General features: G+C 43.6%; 1 protein-coding gene across 10 annotated transcripts in view; it reads right to left on the bottom strand.

Moving 5' to 3' along the window:
• Positions 1-700: 700 nt before the first annotated feature.
• LOC107265412 (glutamate receptor ionotropic, kainate 2) overlaps positions 701-13,319 on the bottom strand; it is a 71,318-nt gene continuing 58,699 nt past the window's right edge. Inside the window, exons 11-19 of one of the 10 annotated variants that reach the window (XM_025082611.1) lie at positions 11,232-11,435; positions 7,424-7,528; positions 3,791-4,048; positions 2,791-2,988; positions 2,513-2,714; positions 2,245-2,409; positions 2,064-2,164; positions 1,485-1,742; positions 701-1,407 (exon numbers count right to left, since the gene is read on the bottom strand). In XM_025082611.1, coding sequence (XP_024938379.1) covers positions 1,321-1,407; positions 1,485-1,742; positions 2,064-2,164; positions 2,245-2,409; positions 2,513-2,714; positions 2,791-2,988; positions 3,791-4,048; positions 7,424-7,528; positions 11,232-11,435 — 1,578 coding nt within the window. In that variant the 3' untranslated portion in view covers positions 701-1,320. Of the gene's footprint in view, positions 1,408-1,484; positions 1,743-1,817; positions 2,165-2,244; positions 2,410-2,488; positions 2,715-2,790; positions 2,989-3,790; positions 4,049-7,423; positions 7,529-11,231; positions 11,436-12,696; positions 12,901-13,319 lie in introns of those variants that run through there. The other 9 variants (XM_015734853.2, XM_025082610.1, XM_015734849.2 and 6 more) reach the window with 9 other exon arrangements.

Raw genomic sequence — 13,319 nt, 5'->3', positions numbered from 1 at the left:
TGGTTTGATTAAGCTATGCGGTCGTAGCCTAATCATTTCATGGACCATGTGACGGATACCCCATTAATTAATTGTATACTATACCATGTATAGCAAAGGACGTGTTCGTATCCTTTTTTAAAAAATTTCGACATGGTTCCTCTTTTTGAATTAACGATCCGAGCCGAAGCGAGCGTGGACGTGTGAGGGTCGTATGTGATGTGATTTCTTTTATATCATAACGAATAATGAACACTAAGAAATGTTATAGTTTCATATAAGTGATACGTTATTTGTCATTTATTTTATCCCTTAATAAATGATGTTATATAAAAAAAAAATTGAAACCTGACTTCTTTCAACCAATCCGTCCGATCCATCTTTTTCCCTCATTACCACTGCTAACTATTAACAGGAACCGCGAAGTTGGATCTCAATTTTGCCATTTACTTAATTTTATATTTTCTAAACCCTATGCGACTTCCAGACTACGGGGCACCCAATTTGATAAGATGACTGGTATAGTCCATTTATATTCAGTCGGCGACACTAAGCCTCACGCTGTAGCATTACTATCGGAGGTGTGCAGAGAGATTGCCAACGAGCAGATTTTCATAGTTTGTTTTATTTTCCTGGTTCAGAAAAAATTCGTTACGGGGCGTGGAACACAAGTTACTCAAAAAAAAAAAGTATTTTTGTAATTTTCTAAAAGTTCTGTTGATATTTTTAAGCACGAGACAGACGACAGACATATATACGTTTGTCTTCTTAGAACTTACATTTATTCCCTCTATCTGAATATACATACATAAAATGACACCAAACATCGAAATTGTACCGATTAGCGCTAACATACGTTACACTTTATAATTACATTACGATGAGTTGTCCTCTACGCGTCATACACTAAGCGATTATAAGTATATTTACAAAGTAAGTTTTGACACGCGCATTTGCGAAGTGACGAATAACACGTGTCTTTCCTTATGCTCTTCCTCTTTTTCTTTTAATTAATTACAGATAGACGAGTAGATAAATGACATTATACCTTACGAGTTAATTCTGTGCATAATAAAATTCGGTCAAACCACTCGCACGGTACAGAGATCAGTTCTATCATGGATACAGAGAATATCCGTCAGGGTAAAGGACGGAAGGAAACCGTAAGGGATGCTCTCAGATCGGCAGAATTCATCCCTTAACCATCGAGTGGATACGACGAGCTACCCTTTATCCTTAAGAAGTCGGTAAAGTAACGTTCTGCACTGTTTCGACATCTATCGTCGCGACTTCGAACCAAAAAATCAAACTCATCCCGTACCAACAGTCGGTAAGAGTAGATTAGTTACCGTCGTAATCGCTTGGCGACCCATGGTGGTGCATGTGAATGTGTGACGGCAGTTCTATCGAGACTCCCAGGCTGCTTCGCTAATAAAAAGTTATTAAGATTAATTGAATAAACATTAAAAAATGTCTTTTCTCATAACAAAAACAAGAATATGCACCTGGGAACGCATCCCGTTTATCGGCGTGGCGCTTGGGTTATCCGCTGGATATCCTATGACGTGCGAAGAGCATTTCTCGCAGGCGCGTCTTCTTCTGGAGGAAGCATGGCAACGTAAGGCCAGACAAAGTTCTCGCGCCATCTCAGCGCACAGAGACTCCTGTTGGTGATTTTGCTGTTGCTGCTGCTGCTGTTGTTGCTGCACTTGTGGGATACCTTGAAGAGATCCTGAACATGTCGGGGGCATGGGCGGTGTTTGCTGCGATATAAAAATAAAATAAGAATGTAACTTTACAATAGAAAAATAATGAGGTACAATAACGACAATCTGTACCTTTCTATCGGATGTTCTCCGTCGTACACTGTAGTCTAATAGGACATGCTTCGATCGATCGTCACATGCTAAAGCACGGGAGGTTCAAATGTAACAAAAAGTAAAGTGAAGAAAAACGAAGAGAGCAAACTTAAAGCGCCAATAAAGGAACAGTCATTGACGTCAACGCTACGTCTCCGAATTCTCCTATTCGTGCATCGTCGGCGTCGGCGGAGACATACGACGAAAGTCGGGTTCGAAACTTACGCGCTCGGGCGAGGAATTTCTTTTGGAATTGTAGCAAAATTCGAATATCGCTACGACCACGGCGAAGGCTAAGCCGCACAGTAGCACCACGAAGACACCACCTGTTGTGCGGGTGTTACTGGCTTATTAATTTTCCACGAGTAATTGCCTTAACGATTAGTCGCACATCTCATGACCTAACCTATATTGTCGACGCCCAGTGCATTTGCTTTGCTCTCCTTGCCCTTTTCGGTTCTCATGCATGTGTCGCCAGGACTCTTCCACCATTTGTCATACAGCATCTGTATCTCGCCCTTCTCCTGGAGTTCCAGAATCGCCAGAGATATTTTGTCTCTCCAAGGTGAGCCTGCCAAAATTTCATTATTATTATCCCAATGAATAATAATTAACGGATGAAATCTTTGAAAATTTTCGTTTTAAGTTACCCATTGGTGTGGCTATGCCATAACCTTTGCTATCAAGGAGTCCTCCGATTTGCGTGAGGTTGCAGTCGCGCTGCACTATGTAATCGAGCATCGTGGATTCCATCAGGAAGGCATAGTCACCCTGTAGGACCCTCTGAATTCCTTCCTCGTAGGTCGGTACGAACACCGATGGCTTTTTGTTTTCCATGAACCTCCACATCTTCTTGTAAGTCTCGATCATGGAATCCTGCGAGATTACGATATTATTTGGTCAACCGATAAATCGACTTAATCAGTTTATTAATCCAAGGATAATTTCTTACTCGGAAGAACGTCATGGTGCTGCCACTTTCCAAAGTCCCGTAGGTTATGTCCGTTTGTCCGGCGAGATCCTCGGCGTTCTCAATGGGCGTTATCATCCTCTCGACTGTTAGAAACGCAGCGAGATTTGCAGTGTAAGAGGAGATTATGATGAGAGTGAAAAACCACCAGATTCCGCTAACGATACGCGTGCTGGTTGCCTGATAGATCGATGACAAAAAAATTTTATTATTCGATATTGACAAATTCGAGAGATCGTATAGGGGATCGATTTACGAGATTGTAGGAAGGGGGGGGGGGTACGTTTGTTCGTTTGGCAAAATATTTTTGATTGAAAATCGAGGAAGGTTAGGGAAATGAAAAATGATTAGGAAATATCAATCGAGGATTTCTTTATTGAATAGCAATCGCATCCCATCTCGAGCGTTCAGTACCAACCTGCAAGATAAGAATAAGCACCCGCACGATATCACCTCGTTAATTTATGAATGGTTGAAAGCGTTAAGCGAAAGGTCAAATTCAGCGGTGAATTATTACCGTGCTTATTTCATCTCGTTAAAATGCCGGTAATGGTCTTGAACGGCATAGTTGCGGGAGATGTTTTTTTTTTTTATTTACCACATATAAATGCGTATCGATAGCTCTATGGTAATTGGAAAAGGTGATAAGTCCATTAAAAAAAATGTTTATAAGAACAATGTATTTTTTGGTTATTTTTTGTGCGTGCTAAAGCAGGGTATGGGATGCTGCGAAAGATGCTGGTACGTGTGAATCAAATTACTGATAAAAAAAATTACAAGATGATGATCGATGAGACGGTAATCCTTAGTGAATCTATGATTTGACCCGGGTGCTTATTTAATCGTTACGAGCCGAGATAATATCTTGAAAAATTATTTCTTTTAATTGATTCTTCATCGATTTACTATTTTACCAAAATCTTAATACGCAAATTCTCTAAAGATACTCGCTCTGGTCGTTTTCTCTACAAGGGGTTGGTACCTTCGGATTGAGATCGCTCCCCTGCTGCATCAGGGTGCCAATGGTGAACCAGAAGCTGTTCGCCAGAGAGAACTGGTTCTCGACGATTTCCGGTCCCGAGTGACAGGGATGGGGATTGTTCCACTCGTAGGGGCTGAATCGCGCGACGACGAACATCGTCACCGAGACCAGGACGTAGGCTGCCAGGACGTAGAGCCAGATCTCGATGGCCAGTGGATTCATGAAGGAGAACAGTCGCGCCGGATGGCTGGTGGGAACCTGGGAATTCCGATGATCCGGGTAAGACAAGAGGCAAGACCCACTGGGAAGAAACAGACTTTCCTAGCGCGTCCACGTGGCACGTCGTCCCCAGGGACTGGAGGTCAAGGCACGCGGACACGTTTGACATGGGATCGATAAGAAGATTCATCTTGAAAAATCATATGTTTCACGGACGCAGATGCGCCGCTCTCGTAAGTCGATGGAATTTATCTGAGCTTGCCCCAGGGTCGGCCGGGGGCCCGAGGATTATTGACCTTGGGGTCTAATCCGGAGCCTTGTCTAAATAGGGTACCGACGAGGAAGCACAAAGAATTTGAAAAATTCTTAAGGTCCGCTTCGTTGCTGTTATCCTCGCCGGCTGTTATCTCGTCTGGAGATATCCTGACCAGGGTTAACATCGTCAAGGTCACTGCGAACGTGGAGACTCCCAGGGTTCGAAAAACTGAAACATACCGGAGGCTCCTTTCGCAGGCGCCTCAGACATTGGACTGGACTTGATGTTGTTGCTGGAGCAGGATTTTATTACTGGGATTCAATAAAGGGCATCCCTTGGTAGGTATATGCTTGAATAAATGATCAAAGAGGAAAAAAGGGCTACGGGATGCTGAGGTTAAGGGTCCATTCGACGTTCAAGGGGATACATCCTGTGGGCAATTACTTGTTCTAATTGCTCCTCCATAAGGCTGCATTCACCCCCACGATCTCCTATGTGGGCATCGATCGCGTTTCCGTTAAACGACGCAATTATCGACGACGTCGTCAACTAAATTGAAGGGGGACTCACCCTTGCGTCAACCCTCTCGGCAGACTCAAAATCAACCGGAAGTCACGTTGGAGCAGACCTCGAATTCGATCGAATTTTTTATAAATAAATCAGCGACATTATTTTCATCGGGTAGAGTGATTTTGCTTGTGACATGTTTGTGAATGTTATTGGGAAGTTAATTTTGAATTTTCCGATAGTCCCTTGCGGAGAGGCAGTATCTTAAAGCGAGTCGACTGTACGTGTAGTATTTTCATGAAGTCCTGAGAGAATGGTATTCAACGTTACTTCAAGGGTGCAAAGTGTCGCAGGTAATTTCCGGCGCAGAACTTCCGTTGGTTCTGCGTCTGCGTATCCGTGAGGTAGTAATTTTGCTATTTCGCAAGGAAAATTTGCAGGACTCCGTAAAATGCGCTGATTTCACATTAAACGACTGAATTCTCTCGCTCGAGATTAATTATGAGATAATTATTCGCGTTCTTGTCTTCTCTCGTTTCTTTCTTACTGTCCAAGATGTAAGTTTCTTTCTGTATATTTCTTGACTATATCAATGGACTATTATTCGTTTTACGGTTTCCGTCTGATCGTAATTAAGCATTTGACTGGTATTAATTGAGGAGACGCTCTGGGCCTGAAGCTGATTGGCGCAATTAGCCAAAGTCGTCGTACTCCACTTCTTGGAGTTGAACTCCACCACACTCCTCGTCGGGATCCTCGACTAATTGAGAGACTACTCGTCGCTGCAATTACTGGGACGCGAATAGGAATTGTTTTAGAAATTCATTATCAAAGTAAAGAAATGTCAAATATACATAGCGAATATATATATATATATATATAGCGAAGCAATTTGGTACTATGGGTAAAACGTATGCGCGTGTTGAGTGAGTATTTGCTTTGCGAAAAGTGAGCATTTTTGAAAAAAATCCAAAAAAAAATAAAAAGAGACAACAATACTTTCGCGAGGGTGTCATAGGTCAAAATGCCTGATAGCGAATAAGTGAGGGATGTCGTGTGACCGGAAGTTGGGACCGCGTGGTTTTTTTTTCACGGGGGTTGCTGGCACTTTTGAAAATTGTCCGTAAAAAGAAGGAAAGGGCTGCACGAGAGTTCGGAAAAATGTGCAGTTTGTCATTTGATTTGGTGAATCGGGAGTATCGGTCGCCTCGGCTCTTCGCTAATCGGGAAGCGGCTTAACGAGTTTCGGCGATCGGGCGATAACGTCGGTGAACGGAAGCTGGATAAAAATGGAGAGTAAGGAAGATTGACGAAATTTTGAAAAAGATAAAAAATTGAACCAGTGAAAAGCAAGTGAACGCGACGGGAACGAAATGTCGCTTCATAGAAATGAAATGTCGCTTCCATGAGGCAGCCTGTCGACGGTGTGAACTCTTCGTAAATCGACCGTAGAAAATATTCAGACTTTTGTTCATTAAAAAGGATATTACGCGACTCGATAGACCGTGAGATTCTCGAGCTCGTTAAATCATGCAGCTCATCACCTTTGACCCGTGCTAATTGGCCCGTGACAGATGGCGCCACTGTGCTACCTCAGGAATAGACATACCTCAGGCAGACGGAACGTTGAGTCTGTCAGACGTTTAAGCCAGAATGCTCTCTTGTCAGGCAATGTCAATGGTATCATTATAAAATTACGGATAAGCGTTGCCATAGCAACCACCAGCAACGGACCTTAATTGGTGATTTACATTAATTACTTGTTAACGAGATCAAAAAAAAATAATTATCTCGAGGGAAATGTGAAAATTCGCAAAATTTAATTGAAACGAAAGAAAGTACTTTCGATCAGAAAGAAATAGGGTGCGAAGTGCTTTCGGTCGTGTAAAACATTTAAAATTATTATTTTCAGAAATTTAATTGGTGCAATTCGATTGAAGTTCAAAGGACCAGGTCGTAAAGGACAACGATTCTCCAATCCACTTTCAATTTCATTTATAGATGTACCCACTTATGAGTCTCCATTTTCTTGGAAAATTCTTTGTCCTTAATTAAATAAATTACCTGGAATGTGAGGTTGGCGAATCTTTGAAGAGGAAGGAAAGAAAAAAGCTGCGAATATATTTCTTAATAATTTACTCGACATTAGTCAGGGACGTAATTAAGGCAACAGTTAGTCCACGTCGTTAACATCTCGCGGAGGAATCCACAGCTGTAGATCAGAGGCGAGAGATGAGCTGGAAGTTTTTCGTTTTGGAAAATAAAAAAAGCTCCTAAGTTCGTGCCTGTGGAAACCACTGAGATGCGAAACGATCGGGGTATAAAAAAGTGTAGAGAATAAAGAACCAAGGCTGCCAACTAAGGAACGGCGCAATTTGCATTTTCGTACGTTGGTACTAATTCGTGAATTAAAATGTTGGAATTCACCAAATCGAAATAATTATAAAGCTCGATTCGTCGGGGAAAATGGATAATAAAATTTTTTAAATAATTATCCGTGCGTTTCTATTGCAGTTAAACGTAGACGTGCACACGTACGAACGAGTACACGGGAAATGATAAAATTATCGGTGTAAAATAATTATGTAATACAATATCCCTGATTAATTTTTTTTTTGTAAATCTTGCAAAAAAACTGCTTTTCACTTTACCTTGAAAAGTATGCTGATACCAAGATTCATGAAGGGTTTTGTAAAATCGATGACACTCTCCCTCGCGTAATTAATCGTCATCGATCCTACAGCCAAATCCGCTTTCTGAAAAGAAAGTACGAAATTACTTTTCTCTCGATATATATATATATATATATATACATATTTTTACATGAAAGTCACAAACATATATATATATATATACATATATAAAAATATATTCAAATCTATAAAAATTGATACATATCTGCATTACGTCTAAATACATTTTCCAAATTTGAAAAAAAAATACCTGTTCCATATCACCACATCCTCTTTCGACCAAGAGTAAAACTACTTAACACGTGGACAAGGCATCACGCATTGATCTCCTGTACATAAATAAGTATCCAGCAGCCCGTCCACCCTCGTGGACCAAAATCTGTCATTGGATAGTCAATAATAATAAAAAGAAGATCAAGTCACTACGATTTCCCTCCCCAGACCCGATTACGTTAAATTTCAATTTCTCCCCCTGATAGCCCCCCTCCTTTACTTTTATATAAAAAAATTGCCCAAGCACCGCGCACGTAAAGTGCAGCTGCAGGATACCGACGCCGGACGTCGCATTTCGCAAGCGACGGAAACACGTACATAGGCGCTAGGTAAAGGGACGACTATGCCGTTTAGATATTTAACTGCTTTTTCAGCGTCTGGAACGAGCCACCCCCCCTCCCCCCGCCCCCGCTCCAGGCCTACAGCAACGTCGGCAATTTATTTCTGGCTCGGTCGAAAGGTTCCTGATAACGAGAAAAAGTGCGACCCTTCCCTCCAGCCCTGCGACGCCCACAGCCCCACGTGCAGCGGACGACGTGGGCGTCGCGAGGGAAAGTGCACTGCAAGTGCAAAAAGGCCGGATAACGTCAGTTAACCAGGATGGATGCAGCCGCGAGATAAATTGGTAACTACGTTCAGATATATAACACCAGCCTTATTACCAGGCTGTCTCTCTTTCATATTTTATCTTTCAATTTTTTATCCCAGCATTTATAACCCAGCCGATCCCTGCGAAAGACGCCGCGCGAATAATTCCGAGCGACGACTTCGTCTCATGAATGACAAATCATTTAACATACCATCCTATGCGTTCGTAGCTTTTCCATTTACATAAACAGTCAGACTATATATGCATTTATTCGAAATAGCTAAGCAGTGTCCGACCATTCGCGGTAGTACCCACTGCTATCTAGCCTTCAAAGAAACTGGTCAAATTTATGCCACGTGACGAATGCAGCTGTATGTACGCCTTTTTGCAAGGCTCATATATATATATATATACATATATATATATAGCGACAGCAGCAACCGACCTTCAGCCGACTAGCTTTACTCCCTAAGGGGCTGGTAATACGATTTCGACTCCGGGCTTGTGTCGCGACGCTTGTTCCCTGGCAAAAGTTCCCGGCCAGGGGCGTAACGGGACGTCGAGAACCACGACGACGCCCGTTGCCGTTCCGCCGTTGACGGACTCCTAAGCGTCTGAAATATGACGCTCAGCCGCAGGACGGATCCTCTTACTTTTTCACCGGAGTCTCCTCTCTCCCTCCCGATTCGCCGCTGTCAACTCACCGTGCCCGCGTTCGCAGCCCCGGAGCGCCGCTCTGCCATATCGAGGAAATCCCAGCGGCGTCGCGACGACAAATGATCATCCGACAAAATTAGTACGACCGTCGCAATAATGCGACGCACTCTGTTATCGTCGCACCTGCCGTTTGCGGATAAAATTCTGGTTCCGCGTGAAGCACCACCCCCCCCCTGCCCGCCCTTCACCAAAATGACGATACCCGCGGCGCGGACAAACTGCCGCTCGTATTTCACGATTTCCATATTTCACGTAATGGGCCGCGAGGAAGGGGAACTTGTTGCGAGACTCCAGTCCGAGCGAAATACTGGCGCGATATTTCATTGGGCTTAAATAAAATCGGATGGAATTTTTTTTCTCCGAGAATTACGACACTCCAGAGATAAGGCAAGCTGGTGACTCTGGCGACTTTGATGGTGGCGACGCCGCTGGACTCTTTTATGACTACGTGTGTATATAGCTAATTTAGTTCCCCCTGTCGGCTTGTACTTTGTTTCTTCTTTAGCTTTTAGGTCTCGAGCCAAAATCAAAAGTCGAGGGAAGTTCGGTCGTTAAGGGGGATACTGCGTATTCGGCATTTTAAAAGGTTCTTATCATACCCTCCCCCACTTCCCCTCTCCCGCTGCACAAGCACTGCTTCGGCTCCGTCAATTAAAATCGGTAAGTCAGACGCAGGAAGAAAAATTTTTATCGCGCCTTCGACTCTCCTCTCTGTCTTCGTTCGGGTCTTGCTCGCTCGCTCTTTACTTTCGCTCTCTGCCGTCCTGATAATTAGCCGGCATGATTAATGGCAGCTAATGATTTTTAACTTTCTCGGAGCTTCGTTATCGCGAATTTCAGCTTGTTTCCTGTTGTCGTCATTGACAATTTTTCACCGACTCCCACACTGCGAGTTTACCGGGATTTCCGGTTTTATATACACGCTGTTGTATGCTTCGGTCTCCTCGGATTGCGTCATTATTTTTTATTCATTATATGAAAATACATTTTTATTCAGTTGGCAACACCGTGTTTTTCCGTATCCATGTAATTTCATGCTCGCTCGCTGCAATTTACTAGGAATCGTATTAGCCGGGTACTTCGTACCGAGTATTTTATATTTCGTGCGAGGACGACGGACTTCCGGGGAAATGAAGTTCGATGCGAAACGAAAGACAAAGGAGACTCCTTCCTGACGCTGTTCGGTAACCATGACGATACCGTAGCGCGAGAACGTCGGACGCCAACAATATTTCCAATATTTGCCTGGGAATGCGAAACACGCGGAGCAATGAGTTTCGCACGAACACCGCCAGGTGGCCACTGGGACGAGGTGAGATAGCGCACGATCAACCCAGAACCCGAGATGCGGACAGAGCAACAAGAAATTTTGGAGTCGAACAAATTTTCAAAACCCAATCCCGACGTGAATTACGTGTTAAATTTATTCCGAAAAATTATTACGAAAATTTTCAAATTTTTCTACCAGAATAACCGATCCCTTCCCCGTCCACTTTACGTAGCTTCGAGTGTCCAAGCGAAAGCTGCGCTTGTACACTTCCGCTCTATTTCCACGAGGAACACTTATCGTTATCGCGAAGCTGTTATAGCTAACAAGGTATATCCCGTACGTGCTCGCAACACCGTATCCATTCGTTGCACCGTTGTTCCCAGGTTGTCCTGCCATTTCGCAGGCTAGTTCCGCGCAGTGACATGCACCGCGCTATTTCCGCCTCGACCGAACTTCATTTGCATTGCAAACCAACCTCGCTGCCCGCGACGCTCTCTCGATCCGAGCTGCATCTGTTACCCATCTGGCATCTCTGCCTACGATCTCCTATCCTTCTCCCTCTCTCTCTTTTACCGACCCACGCACGAGCCGATCTGAAATTCGAATAGTGGAAACGAGCTTTCCCCGTTTACCGGAATAGACCATCGTCCCTAACGAACCTCTGCGCCATCGAAATGGCAGCTACGTACCTGTTCGCTGCTGAAGTTCTCTCGTTATAGATTTACCACCTTGATTAGTCCTAAATTGCAAAAAGCATCGCGAGCGCAAACACTCACGTTTGTATTCAATGAAAAATATAAAATTTTTAATATGTCGATTAAATTATACGTATCTGTTTCTATATGTATTATTATTATTATTACCGTACCTCGCGAGACTAATGCATTCTCATCCACACGGTCGGTAAAGAAACCTACCTTATCCATAAGCTGCCGAACGATCCCATTCCATTCTCCGGTCTCGTAATCGTAAACTCCGTACTTGCCGTCCGGTACCATTTCGATTCTGTAGGTAAAGCCGACCATATGTGCGATCTCCTTCAGGAGGTCGATGCAGAATCCCTCGTACCGTGCATTTCCGGTGAAGTTTCCTTTGCTCCTGAGCATCACGTAAGGCTGCTCCTACGGGATACGTCACAAGCAAGTCTAGCATACGGGAAATCGTGGGAGCCGATGTTAAATCAATAAGGTTGGCCCTTTGTACACTGTACATATATATACTCGTATATATCGAGACAAATTAATCCTTACGCTTTCATATACCTATATATGTATATAAATACACATCGATCAAAATGTTCATTCAATTTTCCCAAGGCTTTGTACGTCCTTCCTACGTCTCGCCGGGAACGTTATTGGCGTCCCGTCTTCCTTGGTTAATACCCGCGTCTCGTCCATACACACCGCCCGATAGGCGTGAGTACGACGGCACGCGTCGCGACGGCTTACCTGGGTAGTCCTAATGGCTATTTACAACCGTATACAGAATTTCGATATCCCAAGAGACACGAATCGCGTGAAAGCAACCTAGTCGCTCGTCGATAACCCGTTAAAACGGATTACGCGACGTCGACGTCGTTATAGTACGCGATATCCCGCAGGGGACAAAGTTCCTTGGATTAAGACGCGTCTGCTCTGCAGCCTCCTGAATTCCTATGGGAATTCATTTATAGGATACATATTTATGGGATGCTGCTACGTCTGGTTATTATCGTGCTATTAGGAGACACTTCGATTGGTTGGGACTCCCTTTCAAGTTTCCTCTTGTCAGTTTAGTCGAACTGCGAGGGGAGGCGTCGCGACGCCAATTTTACACAGGACGGAAACGATCGATACTTTTAATCGGTATTGACTGAAGAAACTTTTATGGACGACAGACGCTTGTTAAACGGACTGACGGTAATGAATATTAAAGAATTTTTAATCACGATTGATTACCCTGATTATTATTATTATTGTTGTTTTTTTCTTCGTGTATTCCTATATCGAGGGAATTATACTCGCACTGTATACAGATATACGATTTGACGATTAAACTTTGTAATTGCTAGATACTTTGCGTACATAGGGATACGTATGTGTATAGTGCGTGTACTGTGATGGTTTTAATCAGAAATGTACATATGAAGATACGGTTATTTAGGTACATTATAGTGCACGTAATACGGATAGGTACAGTCGGTGATTGGGTTATGGTATTTTGGTAAAAAAACTAAGGCAGAAACTATAGGAATTTACTACTGTGTCTGGTTACGTGATACTATATCGATTTCTACTGGTACGCTGATAAGGGGTTGATTATAGTCTTTTGCTTGGGGCTTGATAATTTGGATCGTGCTATTTAGGTAAAGACGAGGAAAAATCAAAACAAACCAAATCATACATGTCGCATGAGCTCTTTGACGATGCCGTTCCATTCGCCGGTTTCTGGATCCCGTGCACCGTACTTCCGGTCCGGGACGAGTTCCAGACGATACGAGAATCCGACCTCCCTTGCGACGACCTCGAGGAGGTCAACGCAAAAACCGTAAAAGCGTGAATTCCCAGTGTAGTTCTTTTCGTAGTGCATCATCACGTACGGCATCTCCTGCTCGGAATTGTCATTGATTTATGGGACTGTTGGCTTCTCAGTGTGCGTATGGATGATTTTGGGCCGATCGCCGCGAGATCGAACTATTTGATTAATTTGTGGATAGGGTGATGAATTGGCGAATCGACAATGGTGATAGGGAGTGATGGGGAATTGCTATGAGTCTCTGGCGCAACACGCGCGAAGCGTTAATGAAGCTCGATTACATTCGAATGCGAATGGGGACGACTCGTTTTTGGATAATCGGCACTGAATTCCCAAATTAATTTGAATCCTGGCGCGGAATTGTTCGCCGTTGCCGAGCGAGCTAGTGGCTTAACGAGAGGCTGGATAAACTCTCGTGGCCGCGAATTCTCCCTTTCGAAATTCCCTGTTGCAAAGTGCGAATGAATGGGATGCAGAGTGACGAGTAATAG

This window comes from Cephus cinctus, unplaced genomic scaffold, assembly GCF_000341935.2.
Source record: "Cephus cinctus unplaced genomic scaffold, Ccin1 Ccin1_scaffold0215, whole genome shotgun sequence".
Classification (NCBI taxonomy): Eukaryota; Metazoa; Arthropoda; class Insecta; order Hymenoptera; family Cephidae; genus Cephus; species Cephus cinctus.
This window is presented reverse-complemented; position numbering and strand designations above follow the sequence as displayed.